This window comes from Lepisosteus platostomus, chromosome 3 (assembly GCF_059453375.1).
Source record: "Lepisosteus platostomus isolate fLepPlt1 chromosome 3, fLepPlt1.hap1, whole genome shotgun sequence".
NCBI lineage: Eukaryota > Metazoa > Chordata > Actinopteri > Semionotiformes > Lepisosteidae > Lepisosteus > Lepisosteus platostomus.
The window spans coordinates 53,903,994-53,930,117 of record NC_142613.1 but is presented as its reverse complement, the minus strand read 5'-3'; the positions used below and the strand labels follow the sequence as shown (position 1 = coordinate 53,930,117).

Genomic DNA, 26,124 nt, shown 5'->3' with positions numbered 1-26,124 from the left:
TATAGGATTACAAAATGCACACATCCATCACTTTTTATATATAGCATAGAAGCAATTAAAGATAGATATAGGTAGTGCACAAGAAAAATGGAAAAGCAAATGTAAATGTACTTGTGTGGCCTGCACTGCCTGTGTATGCCGTGGAGTAGAGTCTATCAGCATCGGGAATTCTGCAGGAAAGATGCAGCACCATTCTTCAACAAAAAGTAATTCCACTTCCACTCTGGTTGACGGAGGTGGAAAACACTGTCGTAAATGTGCAACTGGATTCAGTTCTGGTGACACTGAGAAGGCCATGACATATGGATAACATCACTGTCAGGCTCAATAAATCACTTGGTGACCACATGTGCTCTGTGGATAGGGACATTGTCATCCTGGATGAAACCCTTCCTGGCAGGAAAGAAACGCTGCAGAATGGGATGAACCCTGAGATGATCCCTCAGTGCCATCATTAGCGATTAGCAGACCTTGTCTTCAAAGGGAACAAGTGCGCCCAAACCTTGCCAGAAAAAGCAATGGATCCAGAGCCCTTGACTGCTAGAACTGGCACTCAGAGCTGTAGGTACTGTAGGTTGGCGCCACACATGCACTCGTCCAATTGTTGAGGACATGGTGAAGGATGATTCATCTGACCTCATCACATTTCTCCACCACCTGTGCGCCACTGGACTCACAAACATGGATTTCCAGGGAAGATGTGTTTGTGGTATCCTGTGTTGTGGAGTACTCAGAGGACTGTTTATAATGAAACAGTCTGCTCACACTCCAGTTTGAAATTTGTAGTCAATTGATCTGCAGTTGCTCACCTGTTTTGCCTTCTACTTTGAATTAATGCACAGATATCTCAATCCTGGACTGTGTGCACCCTAACACTGTTGTTTCATGCTGACATCACCAACACCATTCCTTGTGCACATTCAGCACATTCAGTTGAGCTCTCTTCGTTCTGCTTCATAAACAGAGGATTAATAGGTGACCTAGTGAATCCAGATGGTTTTTTCATAATCAACAGTCAAGCATAAACCAGAGCGCACAGCAAAACTACATGCAAATATATTGAAAACCAAGAACAGAAGGCACTTCTTTACATAAAGTGAGGCGGTAGTATGGAACAAGACACCCAACCATGTTGCTGAAGCCCTGGTTTCTCTCAAGAAACAGTTGGATGAAATCCTGGAATCAATTAGCTACTACTTACCAAATGAGCTAGATGGGTCAGACGGCCTCCTTTCATTTGTAATTGGTCTTATGCTTTATTCTTTATTAGGCACCTTAACATGTTTTACAAGATTTAATGACTGTCTATTTTAAGACATTGTGATAATCTGTGAACCCATTCGATAAAAAATCTCAGTCTGAAAAACTGAGAATCAGATGAAGTCTGAATGTAAGAAACACTGAAACTTCACTGTGGCTTTACCGAGAGGGGCTAGTTATATAATACCTGCTTTCCTGAGTATAGTATTCTTCATTGATCCTGAATTGAGTGTGCAATAATAGTTTTCCAGCCAAATAATGAATTTGTGAAAATGCTGTTAACATCATATAAATCTGAAATTACTTGCTTATTGAGATGGAACCATTGGACATTTTTATAATGAATATCCTAGGCAGCCCAGAAATTTCAGATCCTTTCACGGGATGTCCCCGGATTGGTTTTCTATCAATTCTTCTTCCTGTGTCTCTGTTCTAGCAGAAGCTGTCAGCTGTCAGCACACCTAGAGGGCGCTCTACTTCTGTCCTGTTCCTAGTTCCCTGTGATTATTCATGTCTTTCTGGTGTGTCTTGTTGTGTAGCCATTTACTTCCTGTTTCTGCTCTGCTCCTCGCTCAGCATTGAGGTTCAGATGTCCTGAAATAGAAACACAGTAGGTTTCTATACTGCATTTCCTGAACAACTGAGCCCGAGCTAACCCCCGTCTCGCCGCTACTCATAGGGTCTTTTTCCGCTCTCCTGCCATTCCACGGCTCGTCCTTTCTGACATCCGTGACAGAAGCTGTGCTTCTTTGACATCTTGATCTTACTGTAATCTAACTGTACATGACATCTTTGACATCATGTACAGTAAGATCACTTTATTAGCCATATACAATTTCTTGCATTAGGAATTTGTCTTTTCGCATACCCCAGCTTGCTCTCCATGAGACACACAGATAGGGAGAGAGGATTCCTCTGCCGGCCACGGGATTTGAACCGGCAACCTTCCAGCCACAGGCGCAGATTCTGAGCCATAAAGCCACCGCACCGCCCCAAATGCATAGTTGCATTTATAATCACACAAAAAAATGTACCTATTCCCTTTCCTGGCACACACTGAGAGGTGTGTAAATGTGTAAGAGTGTTACTTTATTAGACATACATTTAGATATTTCACTCTTACTGTATGCTAAAATCCAGACAAAACATCTCAGAAATGACGTTTCACCCTTCAAAACAGGTACACTTCAGCCTACAGTATGTGTCCCAGTAGTGCTCGGCCTGTCAGACGTGCCTCGTTTGCTGTCCATCTATAGAGCTAATCACTGAAATAGTGAATAGCTCTGAAGATAAACCAGATACTAAGATGCATGATCTGCACTCTCTAAATCCTCTAAGTTAGAACAGCAGACTTCTTCAGAATAAGCAAATAAACATGAACTAAAAGACACAAGAGGAAAGCATGTGGAAGTGCATTTAAAACTGAGAACAAGAGGCAAACGTTTACATAAAGGCTTGAGGGAGTACAAAACAAGCGACTCAAAGTTGTTAAACCTTTCAAGAAACGGGAAACAGCTGGATGAGATACTCGGACTAATTAACTAATAATTACCATACAGGCAATCAATGATAGTGAGGAAAAGACCTCCTCATGTTTTTAACCTTTATGTTGTTATGTTCTTAAGAAACACACCCCCATGTATGAGTGAAGGGTTTGGATGTTATTATACAAAATGAAGATCCTGATTAAGAAACAAACTCTACAAGTCAAGCTAACTGGAAACATTTCCTTGCAGCAAACGTAGCCTAGCCACAGATGGAGACCATGAAATAAGTTAAAACTAATAAAAAAACCATCAATCAGAGGGGATTCTTAATAAAATGCTAATTAGAAGAATCTGCTCTTAATTACAGAGATGAGAACAGAAGAGGAGGGGCCATAAAGAGCCACAGGCCACAGCTTGTTAGCATCTAGGGCATGCAAGTCGTCATGCTAATTTGATTTATATTATCGCCACTTTCGCCAAGCAAATTACCAAACTGCTCTAAAAAGCCCGTAATGTCACACTAGGAAGAAAAAGATAAAGGCAGTTTGATGCCAAGATCCTCCTTAACATCCGCCCTGCCCGCACGCGTTCCTCCCGCACACCCTTCGACCTCTTCCAAGATGACGGCTCTGCGGTCAGAGCCTCTGAGCTACTGTAGCCTGTAAACTATGGCTAAGGGAGAGCTGGCCTGGAATTACATCTTCATCAGTGACTATTCTCGTTTGCATCTGAGACGAACAACAGCTCCAGTTTAATCTGACAACACAGTACTGTACATTTACATGTGCGTGAAAAGTCAATCAAAGGAAAAGTGGAACCTTTGTTCTTTTCAAACTATATACAGTATAATTATGCATATTGTAGTTTTTGGGGATCATTAACACTTTAGTTACATTTTCTGAAGAAATGTAAGAATTCTGAAATTTTACATCCAGGGAACAATGCATTAATACAGAATACATAAAAATATTCTACCCAACGATTTAAAATTAATATAGATGACAAAAGTGTTTTTTTTTACAATAGCCCTGAAACTATTCAGTATTTGTTTTGGTTATGTCCCAGGGTAAATATGTTCTGTTGCAGAATTATATTAAAAAAGAGACCAATATTGATGTTTGTTTTGTTAAAAAAGATGTTATGTTAAGTTTCAGCCCCATTGAAAACAATATTAAAATTTCGTTTGTAATAAATTTAATTATTATACTGGCACGTTATCACGTACATAAAATGAAGTGGTCTGGGAAGTACCCTGTGTTTGAGTATTTTAAAATGGAAGTAAAGGGGTATTTGCAGACTATTTCGAAATGCAAAAATATGAAAGCGGTGCAGACATTATTTTTATTTAATTTGTTTAATCTTTTTTCATAACTTGAATTTATGTAGTAGTATGTAACCCTGACGATATTTTTGTTTTGAATTGTTATATGTACTCTTGTTTGTATTGTAATTTTTGTTCTTTTGTTAAGCATAAATAATTAAAAAAAATACAAAAAAAACAGAATACATTCAAATATTCAAAATTAGACAGGTTGTAAATTCAATGTAAAGTAAGCATATCCAATGTTTTTAAAGAAAATACTGTATATACAGTATATAGATGGCACAGACCAAAATGCAACAGTTTAGCATTTAAGTAAAAAAAAAGAGGCACCACTATACTGTAGAAATGGTGGCACAGATGTATAAATGAAACAGATTTAGTGCTGTAATAAATTCTCTACAGACATGCTGTAAAAATCAAAATGCAGGCAGAATGATGATTTGCACAGAGAAGTTATATTGAAACCACACAATGCATTAGTTAGGCCACACCTGGAACACTGCAGGAAATAAAACTGAAGGAAAAGGACAACTACTGTAAGTGGAAGTCCTGAAAGACAGGACCCATTCCATAGCTGAAAAAGAAGAGTTATTATATCAAGATTTATAGGACAAACAATAATAATGGGTGACAGAGTGGAGTGGAATCTAGCATTGTTGCCACAAAGCTCTAAGGGGCTTGGTTTGATTCCAGAGTTCGTCTTTGCCCATCTAGTTCAAGTTCAAGTTCTTATTTAGTAGTTAATTGATCAGATCCAGCTGGCTCTTGAAAGATCTGAGCAGCTTGTTCCAAACTCCTACCACCCCTTTGTAAAAATAAGAGCACTGTACAATGCACTGTAGTAATGTGACCATCTTTGCTTTAAGTGTAGTGTAACCTTTACCCTGTTATTAGGTCCAGTTTTTTCTCTTTGCCAATTAGAGGGAGAATTAGCCAAAGAGATTACGTTCCTAAATGCAGCCCATCCTAAAGTTAAATTTCACGTCTAGCCTCAATCTACTTCCCGCTGCCATGAGATTCAGCATTTTAAAAATGGCATTGTCCCCTCCTGGCTAAGGCAGATCCCATAATCATCTGGAAGACACACTCTACCTGTCAGGGATATTTTACCCCAAAAAAGTGCTTACGGAATAGTCATAAAACCACTAGTTTCAGGCCAATAAAAGAAACAGGCGGAAGAGAAAGACTTTGTGTCAGCGCAATGGAAAATAAAACTCAACAACAAAAAGGCAAAGTGCACTCAGGGGACCGAGAACAGCACAGCAAACTGTACAAGTTTTATTCCTTCATTATCACAGCTTGCTTTTGCGGCAGGGGGGCAGTCTGGGGATTCAGGTCACGTAAATTCTGCACGACATCATGCATGTTTTCAATTAGGGTAATTGCGATAATAGTTTGGTGTTAACAGCCAATATTTTATTTTTCATGGCTTAACATGGAAACAAATAGAGGCAAACTCACTGCTGAGTCTCACCCCTCTGATCTGACCTCTGACCTACATGCCTGTTTTATAAGGCAGCCCGTGGTCCTCATCCCATTTTATAACTAATCAACCATAAAAAAAGAGGCAGAATGCTGGAAGTAGGGAGAAGGATTCTTCCATAATTGTCCAAGGAGGAAAGGAAAATTCTGTCTGGAAATACAAATTCACCAACTTTAGCTTAGTTCCCTTGAATTCTTTCTCATTAAAGACAGAAATGAACTACCTGTTCATCACATACTGCCATCCGAATTGTACGGTAACACTGAACAAGTTAAAGGCTTCATACAAGGTAGTAGTTCATTTTGTTGCAATTTAAAAAAGAATGATACAATATGGCATGGCAACCAGGTACCACATTTGAAAAAGAAATATTAGATTTTTGGAATGGGTCCTATTGTTTCTTTCTAAACTTCCTGGTTTTTCACGAACAGAGACCGATTTTAATTCCAGAAGAGGCAGCTATATAGATGCCCTAAACACTATGTTGTCTGGATAACTGAATCGCTCCATTGGTGAAATATGAGATTAGAATCATTCATTACAATTGTTCAATTAAAAAGAATCAGATGAGTATAGTATATTTTGTGACTTTACAAAGTTCAGCAAAATTGAGATGACAAACTGGTATCACTTAAACTTACCATTGTTTTGTAAATTTCTGGTGACTTCCTTAACAGGCAGAGCACGTCTGTGCCTGTACTCTAAACATTACTTTGAAAAATGTATTCTCAGTCCTTAGAAACTCAGGTGCAGTTAGTAATTTATTTAATTAATTAAATAGTATAGTATGTGTTTCAAAACATACCCTGCTGCCGGCAGTTTGGATCCAAATGTTATGAGGTGCCTCATGCTGTTTTGTGACCTGCTGAGCCTGCTGCCCTCTGGCAGTCCAAGGGAGAGGCACAGGAGAGCTTATCTGGACATTTGTATCACATCGCCAGAGAGAGTAATACCCTCCTCTAGAGAGGACTGTGCTGTATGAGTGAACAGATTGTGCGTGAAGAGGCAGTGTGTGTGAACAGACCGTGTGTGCGATGAGGCAGTGTGAACAGTTGTATGTGTTGAACAGATTGTGTGTGAAAAGTCAGTGTGTCCTCTGGAGAGGGCTGCATGTGTAAACAGATTGTAGGTGCTCTAGAGATGCTGTGTGTATGAACAGGCTGTGTGTGATGAGGCAGACTGGGTGTGTCAACAGATTGTGGGTGCTCTAGACAGGGCTGTGTGTGTGAACAGGCTGTGTGTGATAAGGCAGACTGTGTGTGTCAACAGATTGTGGGTGCTCTAGAGAGGGCTGTGTGTGTGAACAGGCTGTATGTATTCTGCAGAGGGCTGTGTTTAAGAGGCTCTGTGTGTAAACAGGTTGTGTGTGCTCTAGAGATGGCTGAGTACTGTATTTGAACTGGCTGTGTGTCTTCCAGAGAGAGCTGTGAGAGAGAATATGCTGTTTTACCATCATCAACTGATGACTGGGGGTACTGTTTCTTAGGTACTATCGCACATTAGTATTCATTTTTATATATATATAATATATCATGTATCATGCTTTTTTGCCATTTTGTAGGTCCACTCAATAATTTAAAAATGCTAATACAGTATTTCCTTTGTTAAAGGCAAATATTTTCCCTGGGTCTTACTGTCTACTGAGTTAAAGAGCATCAAGCTTGTCTGTGGCACACAGACGTTCCAAGCTCCCCTCACTACAAGCTGGTGAAGGTGTCTGTCCAAACCAACACAACCATGGTCCAAGACCTTAATGTCTTTGTCTTAACCCATCCTTAAATGACACCAAATAGTGAAAATACAAATTTCCGATGTCAAGTGACAGTTATGAGCACACTGTCCTGCAGCTAGCCTGTAAATATGCTAAAAGCAGCAGAATCCAGATTTAGGTGAGAAGAAGAGATACTTACTGACTCTACCCCTGGCCTTGTTCACCTGTTCCCCCAAGGCCTTGGCTTCAGCAAACCTGTCAGAGAAACCCAGAGGAGGCAAGTCAATAGCAAAGTCACCTCAGTAGTCAGCATTTAAGTTGAGCTAGTCTGCATTGTGGCTACCGTGCAGCCTGATCACTATGACACACGTACAGATATGCAGTGCACAGTGAAACCTGATCACACACAGCTACTGAAGTGCATTGTGCAGCCTGATCATAGTGAAGACACACACACACAGGTACTGCAGTGCACTGTGCAGCATGATAACTGTGATACACACAGGTACTGCAGTGCATTATGCAGCCTGATCACTGTGACACACACACACAGACACTGAAGTGCACTGTGCAGCCTAATCACAGTAAAGACACACACAGGCACTGGAATGCACTATGCAGCCTGCTAAAGACTAAGGTTCATGTAAACTAAAGTGTAGAAGGGTTTGTGTATTAAAAACATAACTGATGGCTGTGCCTATAATGTACTCATTCAGCACCTCTGCGAACCAGTGCGTGCCATAGAAAGCTGTTGTGTGGCACCAGGGCACATGTTCGTGGCATACAGTAAATCCACAGGAAGAACTCATGCCCTGCAGAGGCATGGCGCAAACCTCAATGCTTTTGGAAACACAATTAATTGCAGACTTTGGGAATCTGGACACTTAAATCATGCCAACATCAAAAGGACTGGAAGGGGAAATGAAAAATAAAAGGCATTATTACACCCTGGGAATGATTTACTGTACTCCCCCAAAAATCATAATTCTTTTGTTTTCTGTCTTTTTCATACAAAGTGTGGTTTTGTATCCCGTGAGGAGAGACGAGGAGAGTCAGCCCAGCAGAGGCTCCAGACACCAGAGCAGTCTAGGCTGGATGTTCTTCTCGTCTTTCTGCTGGCTTTTTTTAAAGTTCAACTAGATTTGATTTATCCTGTTTTCTGCTACAAAGAACGAATCCTACAAAACCAGTTCTGCAAACAACAGAACCTAGTCCTAGCCAAGCATCTTTGCTGCTCCTGCTCCCCAGTCACCTCTTGTGACTGAATGACAGCAGGATCACAGGACACACAGGCTCAGCCTGTCTCTGCGTGACTGCACAGCATCAAGAGATGCTGAGCGGTACACAATGTGTACCTCCCTAGCCCATAGCAATACATGACCCACTCTCTGGTATGCTCATGCCAGATCAGGTAGGATTTTGAAAGATAAATTTATTTTTTTTCTTTACGGGCTGTCTGCAGGACAGTCGAGAGGCATCATCGAATGACATGATCTACCGTCATTTCCTTTCAAATCTTATAGCCTTCTGAAACACAGAGCAATTAATATCCCGATGAGCATATTGTATGACTCATATTGTATGATCTCACCTTATATGCCAACACTTCATAGGATTTGCACTTTGTAGCTTTCAACAAAGCCCATCAAATTCCACATACAATCTTAGCATTACTACTACCTATTCTCTGAAAGAGATCATCAGATCAATCATCTGCTAACTATCCAACAGGCTAGATGGGCAAAATGGCCACCTCTTGTTTGTAACCTTTTGCATGTTCTTAATATGAGGCCATGGATATAGTTCTTCAACATGAAGAGTTAGCACTGCTTATTTTTGTCTTTTAGCGATGGGCCCACAGCAACATATGAAAATGAAAAAAAATTAAGTTTGTTCAGATTTCAAGGTCATACCTGTAGCGGCGAGGCTTATTAATAAGGCAGAATTAAGTGTTTCTGAGCTTCCCAAATGAGGCCCCATTTCTCTGTTCATCTCTGTGGTGCAGCCACAGAGAAACCATTCATGCAAGATGTTTTCTTTTGATAAGGACAGCTCCCAAAGGGGGATGCACTTAGCTAAGCCTGGCTATCATGATCAATGGTCACCCATTGGCGCCTATCTGTCTAGGGAGTGCCAGTTGGACATCTGGACTGCATTACTAAGTGTCAGGACTAAGTGACTCATATCTCACCTTGATCAACCAATCAGGGACTGGTAGGGCCGAGTAACCCACGTGGGACTCTGATGCCCATGGAACTTTCAGCCAATCAATGAGCTGAAGTTCCTCCAGGTAAAACAGGCAACACAGAGAGCCTGGGAGATTCAGATTCAGATTCAGAAGGGATTCTGGAGAGGATTCTGTGGACTGTTCTAAAGGGAATTCAAATGAGAATTCTAGGGCAGGACGGCCCAGGAGCAGAAGGCTCCCAAGGGCAGGACATCCTCGCAGCGCGCCTCCTGACCATCCTGAGACTCAGCCCGGACAACCACGGAACGGCCAGTGTGTCCGAGTGCCAGAACTTTCCTTTGTTCTAAGAGTCTAGAGTGGAGGTTGCCAGAGAGTAACCAGCAGCAGGCCTCGTGAACAGGTCGGAACTGTGGACAGTTGAATCACTATTCAGAACTAGCTCTTCATTAGGAACGAACCGGTCCTCTTCCTGACTTGCTGGGACCCACAGTCATCTTTTCTCCTGTGCACAAACTTTGCTAGTTAAAGCCAACACTAACTAGCCGGTCAGTGAGCATCAGCAGCGCACCGTCGCAAGCCGCACAGCACAGCCTGGCACCGAGCCAGAGAGCGCGGATTGGACAGCAACAGCCTGCAACTGTTTCTTTGTGCCCGCAGGAGATCTGAATCCCCAGAGATTGGATGAGTATTCAACCTCAATGCATTACAGCTCAAGAATTCAATTGTTATCCCAACCAGTTGATATCAATTTAATTCCTAAGAGTTATGTACTTGTTTCGAGTATCTAATGTAGAAGTTATAACCAAGTTCATTTATGAAACGGTCTTAATGAATGATATACTGAACGTATGTCCTCTTGATATATGTAACACTTCGTAACTGATTGAATATATATCTTTTGTATTCTGATAACCCTCTCGATAAGATCCGTTAGTTTAAGGCATATTCTATGTATTAATAAATGTATCCTCGTGTATTAGTACCTGTGTGTGTGCGTTGTTTGAGTTATGTCGCATGGTTGGACTCTAAAGCCATCAAAAGAATCAACTTTGTGATTTACTGCTACAATTAATAATTGTCTCAGTAAATGCCCAAACCCTACAGAACTGGTGCCTTCAGAGAGCCACTACATTACATTTTGGCTATGGCAACGTTACATATTTGGCATCCCTGAACGAATATGAATCACTACATACCCAACACGAAGCTCAAACCTGTGCTTGTTTCTTCATGGCACTGGTGGCCTGCACTCATGCACTCTGCGGCCAGTATCTCATGTGTAGTTACTCACAAACACTGAAGGAATCACAGCCAATATTTTCATCTTGTCACTTTTGTAGATGGGGCTGGGTAATCTTGGAATATAAGATTCGGAAACCTAATCTTGTAGAGTATGCTTTTTGAAAGCCGCTCGGAGTGCTTATTGCATGATCAAGCAATCCCAGGCTAGCCTCTGGAAGATCACCTCTGTTTGAGTAGGGCCTTGTTGTCCTCAATGTTGATTCTGTCCTCATGGTCCCTCTGGAATATCTCAAAAGCCTCCTTCCGTCCCAGTGACATCTCCACCTCTACAAGAATGACAAAAGACAAGAAGGACAACATGAGACGACCCACTTCCCACAAGCTGCCCTCTTCAGGAAGTCCTCAGCAGGCAGCATGTTCAGAAAGCCAACAGGGGGACTGCCTGTGTTGCAAAGTGAGGTTACTGAAAATGCCAGTTAAGAGACACAAATAACTTGTGATTCCACTGTGAAATATAAAATTAAAAATGAGAATATATATTTTCTATTATGCTGACTTAATCAGATACATCCAAGAATAGTTCAAGTAGGTAGCTGTGTCAGATAGAAAGATAAGACTTTATTGATCCCGAAGGGAAATTGAGGTGTTACAGTAGCCCAGCCCAAGACAAGCAAAAATATACATCAGAATACACTAAAAATTAAAATTCAATAAGTACAGCAATACAAGATAAAAAAAACAATAAAATATGTGCAAAATGTGCATAGGTACATACAGACTGAGTGTCCAAAAAGTACAAACGTGTAACATGCTGTCCATAGACGAGCAGATGGAGGGCTAACAGTCCTAGACTAGGGCAGTGTTATATACCCTGACAGCCGCCAGGAGGAAGGACCTGTGGAAACGTTTCCTTGAACACCGTAGCTGAAGCAGTCTGGTGCTAAAAGTGCTCCGCTGCCTAATAACAGTCCCATGTAGCGGATGAGAGGCGTTGTTCATGATGGCTGCGAGCTTGGTCAGCATTCTCCTCTCCGCCACCACCTCCAGGGGTCAAGGCTCAGCCCCAACACATAGCCAGCCTTCTTGATAAATTTATTGAGCCTATTTGCATCTCTTGTCATGATGCTGCTGCCCCAGCACACAACAGTGTAGAAGATGGCCGCTGCCACCACTGATTCATAAAAAATGTGTAGCAGTGTTCCACACACACCAAAGGACCTGAGCCTCCTAAGAAAATAGATTCGGCTCTGACCTTTCTTGTACAGGGCGTCAGTGTTAACAGACCACTCCAGCTTATCATCCAGGTGTACCCCTAAGTACTTGTAGGACTGTACTGTACTGCCTCTATGTCCTCACCCTGGATGGAAACAGGGTTCAGCGGAGACTTATTCCTTTGAAAGTCCATGACCATTTCTTTAGTCTTGCTGGTGTTTACATGTTGATGTACAAGATGACACCACTCTACAAAGTCAGTATGCATAGGCTGCAAAGGAACAAGTAAAGATTTATTCCACACTGAAAAGAAAAGAGTCACAACGTTTCGGCTGTGGAGCCTTCTTCTGGTTCTTCTTCTCACTCGAAGAAGGCTCCACAGGCGAAACATTGTGTTTCTTTTCTTCTCTTTTCAGCATGGGATAAACCTTTACTTGTTCCTTTACATCCAAGAATATTTTTCTTCCTGTCTTCTATCAGGAGTATAATGTCATGTCATTTGCCAAACTGCTTTATACCATACGGGAAGCCGGAGCCTACCTGGCAAGCAATGAGCGCAAGGCAGGGTACACTCTGGACAAGTGCAAGCCAATCATACATGGGGACAGTTTGGAGGCCACGATGAAGGCGGAGGGGGGAAATTTGGCCCAGACATCAGGATAACTCCCTAGTCAGGATCTCAGTTTAACGTTTCATTTGAAAGACAGCACCCACCACAGTATAGTGTCCCCACCACTATACTGGGAAATTAGGACCCACACAGACCGCAGGGTGGGCGGCCTCCGCAGGTCTCACTAACACCATTTCCAGCAGCAACCATAGCTTCCTAAGAGATCTCCCATCCAGGTACCGACCAGGCACCACCCTGCTGAGTTTCAGTGGTAGCCAGTTGAGAGCTGCAGGGTGATATGGCTGCTGGCTGGAGTATAATATAAGTGCATAATAATTACAATTGTCTGCTGTATAAAGTTTTAATGGAATATACATTTTTAGTTTTGTTTCCTTAAGGCAATTGGTGTTTTATCATTAATTCAAACAAGTCAAACAAAATTGTACTTCTATTTTCCCCCATTTTGAAAAGGATACTAGGAGAAGAGGGAATCTATGGAACAACTTGAGCATCCCGAAGATGAACTACTTCTCCTTTACAACACGCTTATCTCAATGCTCCTGCTTTTGATACCCATCTGTTTTGCATGAGTTTAGTCTGAAGCTTCTTTGACTCACTCCTACTTAATCCCAGTCCTTCAATTTTCCTCGTCATGTTCTCAATTCCCAATGACTTCCCATGGAAAAGTCTGCTCTATGGGAAAGTGATGTATCATACGGAGGCACTGAGTCACTGCACCAGAGGAACCGCCCTGGCGGTGTTGACCCATCAACAGAAAGCAGTCGAATCCCGGACAGGCGATGTGAAGACAAAGGAAATACAATGAGATCTATTTATCTTTCAAAATGGGTTTCTGTACACAAAATACTATTGGATCCATTTATTAATCATTGGACGGTTTAAATCACCCAGGAGTACAAGGGTATAGGGCTATTGCATGGATGTGAAGGTCTGTCCTCATGTTCTGCGTCTAATACAACACATAAAAACATAAATGTTGCAAATGCTGTAAATCACAGATCACAGTAATTGGATATTGGATTTCAAGAAAAGAATCGTCTTCAGATTGTCGTGCTGCAGTGGAAATGTGCGTAATGGCTAAAAGACAAGTGCTGTGTAATGCCTAAAGAATGCATCTGAGAAGAAACCTGAAAGAAACAGCTACAAAACCATATCTTAATACTGATAACTGTTCTGCTAAGACCATACTTGAATGAGATTAAAAATCATTGCTCGTCATAACTCTTTCAAAAACACTACACAACGCGATAAAAGAACAGACAGTACATAAGAACACACCAGGACCACTTTAACTGAGCTACCCCTGCAGAAAGTCCTTGTCAGCTCTCAAGTCCTTCATGGTTTCTTTCATTATTTCCACCTGACATCACTCCACCAGGAGTCCTGCTCCTAGCTTTCAGATGTCTCGCTGTGAACCTTTATAAATAATCGCACACCTGCAATGTCATTTTCACAAATGGTATTAAAGGACTATGCATTTTGTTGAATCGTGTTGTTTAGTTTTTCTAAAGGAGCTATGTTTCTAGACTCATTCTAGCAAAGTGTTACCACTATACTTTTAACAGCTTGTTTCTAAATTTACAAAACATGATCTGAAAATCACCGTAACACAGTTCTGCGTACAAACCAGTTTCCTGAGTCCCTAGTTAAACAATGAAGATTTGAAATCAATCTGCTGCAGTCCTGAAAACTATGATGAAAGCCAAAAACCATGTATGCCCCGATGGAAAAAGCACAGATTGCTCAGGAAATAATCATCTTATTTGAAGACAATGATACCTCTCAGCACAACATTTACATAAAGGGATTCTGACTCAGTCAGCAGGGTCTCATTGGTGGGCTTTTCAATGCTGTTGCTCCAAGGCTGTGGAATGATCTCCCAGCCAATCTTACAAATCAGTCAGCACTTTCAAATCCTGTCTTAAAGCTCATTTTTCTATTCTAACTTTCAATCGTGTATAATGCTCTGCATTCACTTGTATAGCACTGTCTATACTGTTTGATGATTTTACTGTAAAGCACCTCATGAGGATTTATCATGAAAGGTGCTACTGTACAGTGTATTAAATTAAGATTATTCTCATAACATCTCATTTTATTTTCTCAGTGCTTTCCCCTGGAGAGGGCACACCAGACTTTCCTTTCCCCAGCAATCCTGGATGATTCCCAGGTGTTCACAGGCCAGCTGAGACATACTGTATAATCTCTCCAGTGTGTCCTGGGTCTGCCCCGGGGCCTTTTCCCTGAAGGCCACGCCTGGTATGCCTCCAGCGGAAGGTGTCTGAATGGCAGCCTCATCAGATAATAATAATTATAATAATAATTGCTTACACTTATATAGCGCTTTTCTGGACACTCCACTCAAAGCGCTTTACAGGTAATGGGGACTCCCCTCCACCACCACCAATGTGCAGCATCCACCCAAATGCCCAAACCACCTCGACTGGCTCGCATCCATCCAGAGGAGCAGCGGATCTAGTCCAAGTACCTCCCCGATTTCCAAGCTCCTCACTATGTCACATTCCAAAAACATGATTTATTTATTTTGAATTAGTTTTGCAGGGAAAAGCAGAAATACAAAACGAAGAAGCAAAAAAACAAGGGCTCTAAAGCATGTCCTATCCCAGGATCTGGAGAGAGACAGAAGGGCCAAAGCAATTGGTATTGTATTACAAATAATCAAGAATGACACACTGAAGGCAGATGTGCTTAAAATACATACATTCAGCAAAAATAGATTTATATAAAGCCGCTGATGCATGTGTCCTGTCTGTCTGATCATGCTTCTCATGCCACATGATAAGCAACAGGCTCTTAGTGGTGTATTGACTAAGGATTTATGGCCACAGAGTTCTAAACGCATGAATCTGCACAGTGCGCACTTATCATTCAATACCAGCATGACAGCCTCTTTATTTTAACAGACAAGTAACTGGGGAAATAGTTTTGACATAATGACTGGTAATAAATATAACACGATATATATACTGTAGTTTTAGAGGCTTAGTCGTCTAGAACTTGACACTTCTATTTTTCATTTTTTATTGGATTAGAGCTGTTGAGGCTACTATTGGATGAGCGCTGTAACACTGACTAGGATGACTAGTATTTTTGTTGTTGTTGTTATCTATTTGCTTATGAAGACGCCTTTATCCAGGGTGACTGGCATGAGGTGAAAAACCCAACGAGCACATGTGTGTCTTTTGGGGGACACTCACATCACATTCTTTCTGTTGAAGCAGAAAGAAAAAGACAACAGGAACGGACAGCCTTTGATCTTCGCTGTAAACACCCTGTGGCAACCACATTTCAACGTTTGAGAAGGAAAAGAGCAGAAAAAGACTGTGAACGCATTTGGAGCTGAAATCTAAATGGTCAGTTTTATCTCATGGCAGAAGAGAGCAAGGGCTCAGGGGAACCACCTCATAGTGTTGTCAGTTTACGACAAAAACGATTCAGTTCCTTGAGGGTGTCGGTGTAGCAAAAGGTTACACCATATCATTTTTCTATCATATTGACATTAATACTCACAAATAGTAATGTTCTGCTTTCTGACCTCCGATTTTAGAGCTATGGAGAGTTTGTTTTGACTGTCACTGATGGAATAGAAACTCTTTAGTCTTGAACACAGAAGATTTAGAGGTGACCTGATACAAGTATTTAAAATCCTCAAAGGCACTGACAAAGTCAACCTCGGGAACTTCTGTAGAATTCAATAGTGAAATAAGGACACAAGTGGAACTTTGGTAAAAGTGCATTTAAAAATGAGACAATTTCTTACCCAAACGATTCTGGGAGCGAAGATACCCAGCCATATTGGTTAAAAAAGCCAATACCTTGGCTTCTTTCAAGAAACAGGTGTATCTGATTCTCAGTTCAATTAGCTAATAACTACCAAATGGGATATACAGTAGGGGCTCAATTGCCTCCTCTCATTTGTAAAATCACTTATGTTATTATAAAGGGTCTGAACACATTAGAAACTCATAGTGACTGTACTGGTCAGTGCAGGAATCTTTACTGTTGCAAAGTCCTCCTAGATACTAAGATAGTTTTACTATTCTAAAGCACAGCCACCAACTAACACAGTGAGGCCCTTTAAGTAGTCAACATTTCTTTGTGTGAATGTGTCTTCTACATAACTTCTAACTAAAGACTTCAACTTCTCTGTAGTCTTTCATGACCCAGTCTGCCACACCAGAGCTGCTGAGTGCAGGGTAGTGGCTGCTTTTGAGGATAGAGAGCTTTGGGCTCCATGATGACTTCAGGCTAACTCTCTTCCTCCTGGTGGACTGTCAGTGGGACAGTGACTGCAGACCACAAATGCACGAAAGCCTAGAGCTCACCCCTCCCTTACCGACTGACTAACTGTACAGTGAAATACACGACATGCTCCTTATGGTATTCCTCTGACTGCTACAGTGCTACAGGACGGCAAGGAGATGTAAGGAAATGGGGAACAAAAGCAAAGCAATGCTCTCAGCATGAGAGACATGGTGACACCCCCTCTTCAAATAGCCTACAGCTGCCTCATGAGTACAGAGGGCAATTTAGAGACACTAGTTAAACTGTACTGGTAGTGCAAAATAGAGCACCTGAAGAAAACAGGAGCAACATGGAAACTGTACACAATGTGATCCAGACCATAACAGAACCCAGGACCTAAGAGCTGTGAGGTAGCACTAACCACCATGTCACTCTGGTTCAACTTCACGTGGAAGTAAAATCCTCAACATATCAGTGGAAAGTGACCACAGGATGTGCAACAATTAATATTTTTTTGTTATTTGAAGAGTTTACATGACAAGCAATATCTACATCTACATCCAGGTGGATGCTGCACACTGGTGGTGGTGGAGGGGAGTCCCCCATTACCTGTAAAGTGCTTTGAGTAGAGTGTCCAGAAAAGCACTATATAAGTGTAAGCAATTATTATTAATTATTATTACTGTTGCTTTACAAATTCTGAATCTAAGGGATGGTCTGGAGCTATTTCACTCCCTAAGTGGCATCTCATGGTTGAGTTCATCATGAAAAAAATGGAAATTAATTAAGAGAGCATATTAAAGGGTTACACTTTCAGAAAAAGGATATGAAATAAAAACAATAACCGCTTCTTAGATTTTAGCACATGAATACATGAACCAGGTTGTGGGCTAACAAAATTGACAAAGGCTTCTCAGCTGTTACAAGTTATGTATTAAGAAGCTCTCCAAAAATATATCCAACAGAACCAAAGTAATTGAAAATGAATGTGACAGGATAAAGGTTTTCTGGGGAACCTATAAAAAGCCAAAGCAGGAAATGAGTACAGACTCAAGAGTAGGAGTGCTAGTCTCTCCTCGTCTCCTTGAGCCTGATATCATACAGCTGGTATATTAACAGCACCCACTGATTCTCCCCAGTACCAGTGGTAGCACAGAACAGTACCAGAAAATGGACAAGACGTGAAGCCTCCATTAGCTGCCATGATGAACGTCCTTAACTGTATCACATTCAACTAGGCGTCACATATACACGTTCACAATCAAGCACCTCAGATATTAATGCCAGATAATGGAACAAACCCCAGCACTTAGTCACACAGTTGGATGAAAAGCAGCATGACTGCTGTTATTTTTCTGGAGATTGTTTTTATGGGCAAACAAATCCGATCCCTGTGGCTTATCTGTGTTCGTGATCTGATTTTTTTTTTTTTCATCCGTATGTCTGTGCTGGCAGCACTGTGATGAGAGACTTCAGGAATAACACATTCCCTGTTTTCTAATTGTGGAAAGCTCTCCCTGCCACATCTGAACACAGCCAAGCATAGAAATATCCTGGTGTAAATTTAATATGAGCACGCTCAGTTTGAAAAGCACATTCACTTATTTACAGGTGCAATCCTCTGGCTGATATTGAAGTCTTAAACAGGGACCCATCAGACTAATATTGTATATCTTTCACTGACTTTTAACAGCCAACAGTAGTTTTACTGGAAAGAATAATAAGATTTAAAAAAACTAAACTAATAATTAGTTAATACTGAAGTGTTAACATAAACAAAAATATTAAAAAGTAAGAAAGTTATAAACAAGAAGAGGCTCTTTGACCTCAAGCTAATTGGTCTGAGGAAACTACGTTTCTTCTTCTTGAAAGAAGCCAGGGTGTCAGACAGGGTGTCAGCTTCCACAACATGTCAGACATTATCCACAGCACACAGAAAGGATCATTTACACCTCTTTTCATTATCCTCCCATATCAAACTACACAACCTTGCAAATAACTTCAGGAGAAAGAAAACATGTGGGGTCTGGGGACTACATACAGTACATCAGGGGTCCAACCTGCATCCTGGAGAGCCCCAATCCAGTTATTCTCATAGGTCACCTGTTTCCAGCATGGAATTAGCCTTGATGCGTTCTTTTACAGCCAGCACACACTGACACAGCCCCCCCACCTTGTACTTTTTTTCAGTCTGACCCTGGAGCTTTTTACTGCTTAAAAATTATGAAAATCATATTTCAGGATATGAAAGTCTGAAGGGACATATTTAATAACTGAAATAACTAATAACTAATAATAATGAGAAGAATGGTGTAATTTTACAGGCAGTCCTGCTAATAATATCTGTGATCTGCTTTGACCAAATGGTGCCATGACACATAACTTGTCACATGCAATGCGATTCCATCTAGAAAAAAACCCTTGTTTTTTTTCTGGGAAATCTGAATATGTAATGAAATACAGAACACATGGATCGTAGTAGTCTGTTCTACAGGGTGTCAGGTATTCTCAGAGGTTTGTCGTTGAAGCTGTGGTCACTCCTACGTGTTTGTGGTGACTTTGTATTGCAAGTGCTGAGGAGGAATGTCAGCACAGAGGAAGAAGGTGTCAAAGGTGGGGCGCTCCAGGCTTTATTTAACTGCAGAGCACTTACGAGCTGAGCTCATACCATGCCCTGGAGGGCACTTGAAAGTCTGATCTTCAGGAGCTGTGGGGCCATGGTGGAAGCAGCTGTGTGCGCGGGCGGCGAAAGTGTGATCAGAGGGAAAGTATTTTTATGGAATAAGGCTGCAGAGTGTGGTGAGCCAGCACCCTTTAAGTCCTCACATGTGACAGCAATTTGAACAGAAGGCAGCAGAACTGGGAGAGGGAATGTTGGGGGGTTGGGGGAGTGGATTTCAATAAGGCTGAGGGCTTTCAGCATGCAGTCCTTTTTCCAATTCGTTTTCTTAAAAGTAATTTTTTATTGGTCTTGTCTGCCAAGGACTTAGTGCTCTTCCTCACTCACACTTGAAGAAGACTCAGCCATAATATTGTGTTTCTTCTTCTGACTTTCCAGTGAGGAACCAACCTTTAATTCCATTTCCTGTAAATATTTGGGTTGGTTTTAAATAGAAGGTTTATGACATGGTGACGCAGTGGTTAGCGTTGGTGCCTCGCGACATTGAAGCCCTGGGTTCAATTCCAGACCTGAGGTGCTCTTTGTGTGAAGTTTGAATGTTCTCCCTGTGTTCTCATGGGTTTTCTCCAGCTTTGCTTTCCTACCACAGTCCAAATACTGTACACGCTGGTATGTTGACTGGCTTCTGGGAAAATTGGTTTGTGTGTCTGTGTGTGCTGTGCAATGGACTGGAATCCCATCCAGGGTGCACTCTGCCTTGTGTCCATTGCTTGCTGGGATAGGCTCCAGCTCCCCTGTGAACCTGTATTGGATTAAGAAGTTAGAAGATGCATGGATGAATTGGAGGAGTTTAAATCCCAGAAAAGTATTGATACAGCCAGTCTTCAGGACCAAGTGTAAACTAAGAGGGATATATTTAAAAACTAACAACTGAAGGCACTGCTTTATATAAGTGTTGTGAGTGTGTGGAGCAAACTGCAATGTTGTTGAAAACTTGTTCCCTGTCATCCTTTAAGAAACAGCTAGACAAGATCCTTTGATCAATTAAGTCACCAACAAACAAACAAGTCTGATAGCCTGTTCTCAGTCTTAACATTTATGCCTTACGATCTGTATGATCACAGGACTCATTAATGAAACGATTCACTGGAGACCTTTTAATATCCAGACATAAAAACAAATGCTCCATAGTTCTAAAATCTGAGGTCAGAAAGCAGATCACTATTTGTAAATATTAATGTCAATATGGTAGAAAACCGCTGTTTGAACAAGTGAGTGGTCAATCAAGACATTATATGATTTCTGTCCATTGAGCACCAGAGTGGCCTTCAGAGAATTAACATCTCAAAGCAGCAACTGGTCAAACTTGCTATTGATGTGGACGATGTCTGGACACTACTAGAGGCTACAGTGGGCACTCATGATGTTCAAGGGTAAAAATCACAGTTATCCAGGGAAGATTCTCAGAACTGTAGCTACTGTATGACAGAGCCAATCTTATCAAAACCTTATTCTTTCTAAAGATAGTTTTGAGATTTTAAAGGGATACATATAATACTTACAGAAATGTTTGCACCTCATAGTTCCTCCTGGTACAACTTTTTGCTACACTAACAGCCTCAAAGAACAGGAGGCACTTATTTACACAAAGGGTTGTAGGAGTGTGGAACAAACTATCCAGCCATTTTGTTAAAGCCAGAACCCAAGTTTATTTCATGAAACAGAGGGATTTTAATTGTCATCAATTGCTGCAATACTAACTACCTAATGGGCCAGATGGACCAAATGGCTTCCCATTTGTAACCTTTCTATGTTGTTAAGTATTTGCTTCCCAGTTTTTAAATCCTTTATCATGGAACCCTAGATCTGTAGTAAGTGCTGTGTTGGGACAGCAGAATGAATGAAATGCAGTGTTAAATCTCGTAGTTTCATTTATCACCAGAGATCAGACAGTGGTTCCCTCTGACAGGACAGCTTGCTCTCTGGCTCTTAACAGAATACTTTTTCATTATGGACTTGTGGTCACTTCCACATCTGGGATAACATCTGTTTTGTGCAGTTTGGTACATATGCTGTAAACAAACACAAATTTCATAAATTGCAACAAAATTGTCTGGGGGGAGTTGAGAAGATGCACTGATCACAAACCAATCAGAAAGACTGACAAACCAAGGAGAACAAAGAGATTTGATTTGCGGAAGCAACGGTTATGCACTCCCTAAAAATAAAAAGAAGCCAAGCAAGTTATTTATATCCCTAATGAAAGTTTACAGCCTGCTGTGAATATTTCAAAGAAAGCGTGCTGTGGGTTTAGAATAATTTTGCGCTAAGCACATTCTGAAACCTTCAGTCAGTTACAAAACAAGACAAGAACCTTTATCTTTTTTAATATCACATATCTTAAATAACATTTAGGAGCTTTGTTCTTTTTTCCAACAGGGTATTAGATGGTAAAAAAAAAACAGACTGTTAGGGAACCTGACTCAAGGTTAAAATTTTAAAATGCTAGTAACGTCTCATTAAAAATCTTGTGCACAAGATCTAAATTACAAAACAGATAAAGCTGCTGTGGAATCAATCCAGAGAAGAGGGCTTAAAAGAATTTCCTATATCCTACATCCCAGTGGACTTCTTCAGAATAAACTATGAATCACAAAACAGAGAATAATCTACAACCTGACGCCATGTGTGATGCACGAATGTCAGTGAATAATCTAGAAACTGACACCGAGTGCCTGTAAAAAATCTAGAAACTAACACCATGTGTTGTGAATGTATACCAGTGAATAATCTAGAAACTATACTACAGTACCATGTACCATCTGGCACATTGTGTTGTGAATGAATTGCAGTGTATAATCTCTTCCACTACAAAAGATTCAAAGCCCGGTTATATGCCACAATATGCCAAACAGTTATACCATGTTGTAACAAAGGGAATTAAAGTACCTTAAAAGCAGCAGAACTGGTTTTCTTTTTATCAATCTTGAGTTTAGGTAATATAATCCAAAATTCAATCATCTATGTTTAATTTCCAACCCTCTCCATCACACACCACTACCATAAACAGCCATAATTTGTGAATTTTGGGTCAGTCACATTTATCTTATACTTTTCCTGTGTTCAGAAATTCACTGGAAATAAGATATTACAACTTCACAATTCATAGTTACCACAGAAGATGCTTGCTCGTGATAAAAATTATGAATGTCAGTGATCTTTTATATACTAGTCCAAGCAAAAATTATTTAAACTTTATCCTTAGGTAACTTTTTTGAAATACTAAAATGCATGCTAAATTTAGATCAAATAACAGCTGTTCTTTACAAGGAAACACATGCTATACACGTTCCATTATTTATTTAAAGGAGCTCATGGGATCTGAAAAAAAATGCAATTCTTATTGTATTGGTACTATTCTCTCTTCCTATCACAGTATATTAATCAAGATATCGATCTCTTTCCTTGAGACAGTGTATGTGTTTATTAAACCACTCTCTTGATAATAATATAGTTGATTACAGGAGGTGCAGCACTAGTGATGTGATTAATCTCATGCAAAACAAATGTAAGGCATTTTCTTTTTACATCATCTTGATCCCAACAAGGGAACATTTAAGTTATAAGTCTTACAACAAACCTAAACAAAATTCCAGTGACTAAAAGGAAATCTATTCTGTCTGCTTTTAAAAACAGAACATTCCTGAAATATTTATCCGCAAGGAACATTTCATCATGTTATATTGTGTAAGTACAATTTGTGTTATAATGATCTCACTGATTCTTATTTGGCAAAGCACCCCTTCACATTTTTCTATTACTGTAAGCAAATTCTTCATTTAGAGTAGGGTTGTATGTCTTTTCTGTTTTTATAAATCTTTTAGGAAGAAACCCAGGGATTCTCAGAGTGACTATCTAAACTAATGCGCAAGACTGTGTTACAAATATGAAAGCTATTGTTTTAAACATTCCAGAGTAATTGATACAAGAAGTAATGAATCATCTTCATGGAGCAAAGAGTTTTCTGCACTATAAATAGCTTATAAAAAACATCTGAATTTGGAAAGGAGAAATTATTTTGTTATTGAGATCTTGTGGGTATCTAAAACATCTTAAAGCAGTAGTTCTACAAAAATAGGTTCAGTGATGTTTCATGCAGCTAACAGTGATTTGTGATTTTGGTATTGTGATACCAACATTTTGGCATTAAAGTTCTAGAAGAAATTTCGCTAACCACCTTCTTTCAGGAGGCAATCTACAATTTCAACATAACATCCATTGGCTTGAATTCTAAGCTTTTGACTACACATTATATTTACATCCTTACGATTTGTTTGTTAGCATGCTGTCATGCAAATTTATGTGGAAGACTGTCTACATTAAATATCGCCTGCCAGGCATTTGCCCCGTTGTCATTTAATTTTATTTAAATCTTTTTGAATGTCATTCGCTGCATATAAAGCCTCCTATTTTAGCATCATCTGAAAACTTTTCTATTTTACAATCTATACCAAAATCTAGACATAGATAGATCACTGGTCCTAGCATAGATCCCTGTGGTACACCACAAATTAAATAATTTTGATTGGAGCTTTCTCCCCTCCTCTGTACTATTTCTGTCAACCAATTCTAAATTCAACTACATGCATTTCCTCAAATTCTTAATTCAATAACCTGATATATTCTGTTAATCCACATTTTAAATAAAAAGCAGGAAGCAATTAAGTTTTAATTCTTCAAGAAATACCAATCCAAAAGATTTGTATCACCTTTGTATCAGCATCAGAAAAGAAAGAAAATCAAAGAAAAACATAGCACGGTACAAAGAAGCACACAACGAAGAGCTTTTAGCTGTGCAGAAGAACTCAAGCAGAGTGGACCTTTCGCTGCTGTCAGTGAGAAAGCTAACCAGCTGCTGCTAACACTGGAAAGAATAAAGACAGATAGTACTTACTGTAGGGCCAAAGTCAGGCAATAATGTCAGTAAGCACTATGGGCCACGTCTACACACAACCATTATATTAACTATGTGTATTACAGTAAATCCCCTTTGGACCCTGAACAATTCTGGCACTGCTATTATAAACAGTGTTGCTTCTCATTTTTTAAAGTCTATGTGATCTCAGTGCCATATGAATTGCATTTATGAGATAAGCTTTAAACTCATAGAATTCTAGAAAACAGTCTGAACGTGGAGGGAGAGAATGTAGAAAATGTATTATTATCAACAACTTCATTACCATTTTCCATTTCATTAAGGGCAAGCTATAATTCAACCCATGTGTATGTGATTCAATTTTACAAAAATGTTTTGATGATAAAAACATTGAAAAAAGACCAAATTGCATCTTTTCCTGAATTACACTGTCTGGAATCTGACAGAATTTCAGGATTCCTATATGTTCTGTTTCCATTCTCAACAGACCATTGGAAAGTGGCTAGATATCCGGTCTCCCTGTCTCCTAATTCCTCACAGTGCCTGGTTCACAGGGTGGCACTGCCAGGCACGTTCAAGCCAGATTGGCAAACAGCTTCCACTCTGAAAACCACCTTTCATTAGCACCAGGAATGCCAAAATGCCACAGGGCACTCCAAGAGTTCATATATCCATGGCTTTTTAAATGTTGCTCCTCAATAACTTCCTTTTGTATATTATCCACCTCTTTATTATCCCTGCCAAGCTCTTCTGAAAATGTAACCGGACAGCCATCTAATCATGCCCTCACCAGTACACGTCCTCCTGTACAGTGTCGTATTTAAGGACTTCTTTTAAGAAGAGAAATTCCCCAAAACACGGCACTATACAGTATATCTTTACAAAGTGATTTGCTACCACTGTTTTAGGCACCTGTCTGCTTCATCTTGAATGATGTCATTTATGATGTCTTCAGGATGTTACCGTAAGCAGCTGTTTAGGAAGCGCTCTTGAGGCTGGGCTTTGTCTGCTGTCGTTCCAAGCTGGTGTGTCTAGTACCTGTCTGACAACTCAGCCACACAACAGCCCTTTCACACAGGACACTTTGGACACAAGTTTGAGGACACAACCCTGCACTGAATAGCAGCCGTACATGAGCTGACATCTTAAAACTGAGAAACGCAGACATGTACTGTATATATTTCAGAACAGTGATCTCTGGCTGCTGCCACAGACAGTGAGCCAGTGATTCTGAGACTAAGTCCATACAACATACAGGAATATATGGTCCTAACTACGACAGGCCAGGAGCTTGACACACCAAGAGGAGGGCTATTTGTCTCTCTCAGAGATGAGGAGCAAGTAAAACATATAGTTAACAGAATATTTCCCTTGTACAATTAAACTACACTTCACTTATAGGGACACCAAAAAGAAGAGACAAATAGGAGCACAGGCACAAACATACCACATTTTTTGCCTTTCAGAAACACAGCAGGACACAGTGTGGGTAACGACTGCCCTTTAAAAAAGGGGTTAGCAAAATAATTCCAAAAAGAAATAGCACAATTTTTTATAGACCTACTTCATGCATATTTAATCTCTATGATGCAAATCTTTCTTTTTTTAATTGAATACAAAGGAATTCAGAACAACATGTCATGCCAAACCTGCTGGTTTCCCAGACAGTGTTGCTGGCGGTTCATAATGGAACTGGAACAGTGTATAAAAAAACAATACAGCCTCTACTTCTGGCAGTAATACATTCCAGCAGCTGTCATATCC

General features: G+C 40.4%; 1 protein-coding gene across 6 annotated transcripts in view; it reads right to left on the bottom strand.

Annotated features, from left to right (window-relative positions):
* Positions 1-26,124, bottom strand: part of kif6 (kinesin family member 6) — a 122,899-nt gene that overhangs the window by 36,396 nt on the left and 60,379 nt on the right. For all 6 annotated transcript variants that reach the window (XM_088626076.1, XM_088626074.1, XM_088626075.1 and 3 more), the window contains 2 exons: positions 10,919-11,021; positions 7,465-7,520 (listed from right to left, as the gene is read on the bottom strand). In XM_088626076.1, coding sequence (XP_088482202.1) covers positions 7,465-7,520; positions 10,919-11,021 — 159 coding nt within the window. The remainder of the gene's footprint in view (positions 1-7,464; positions 7,521-10,918; positions 11,022-26,124) is intronic.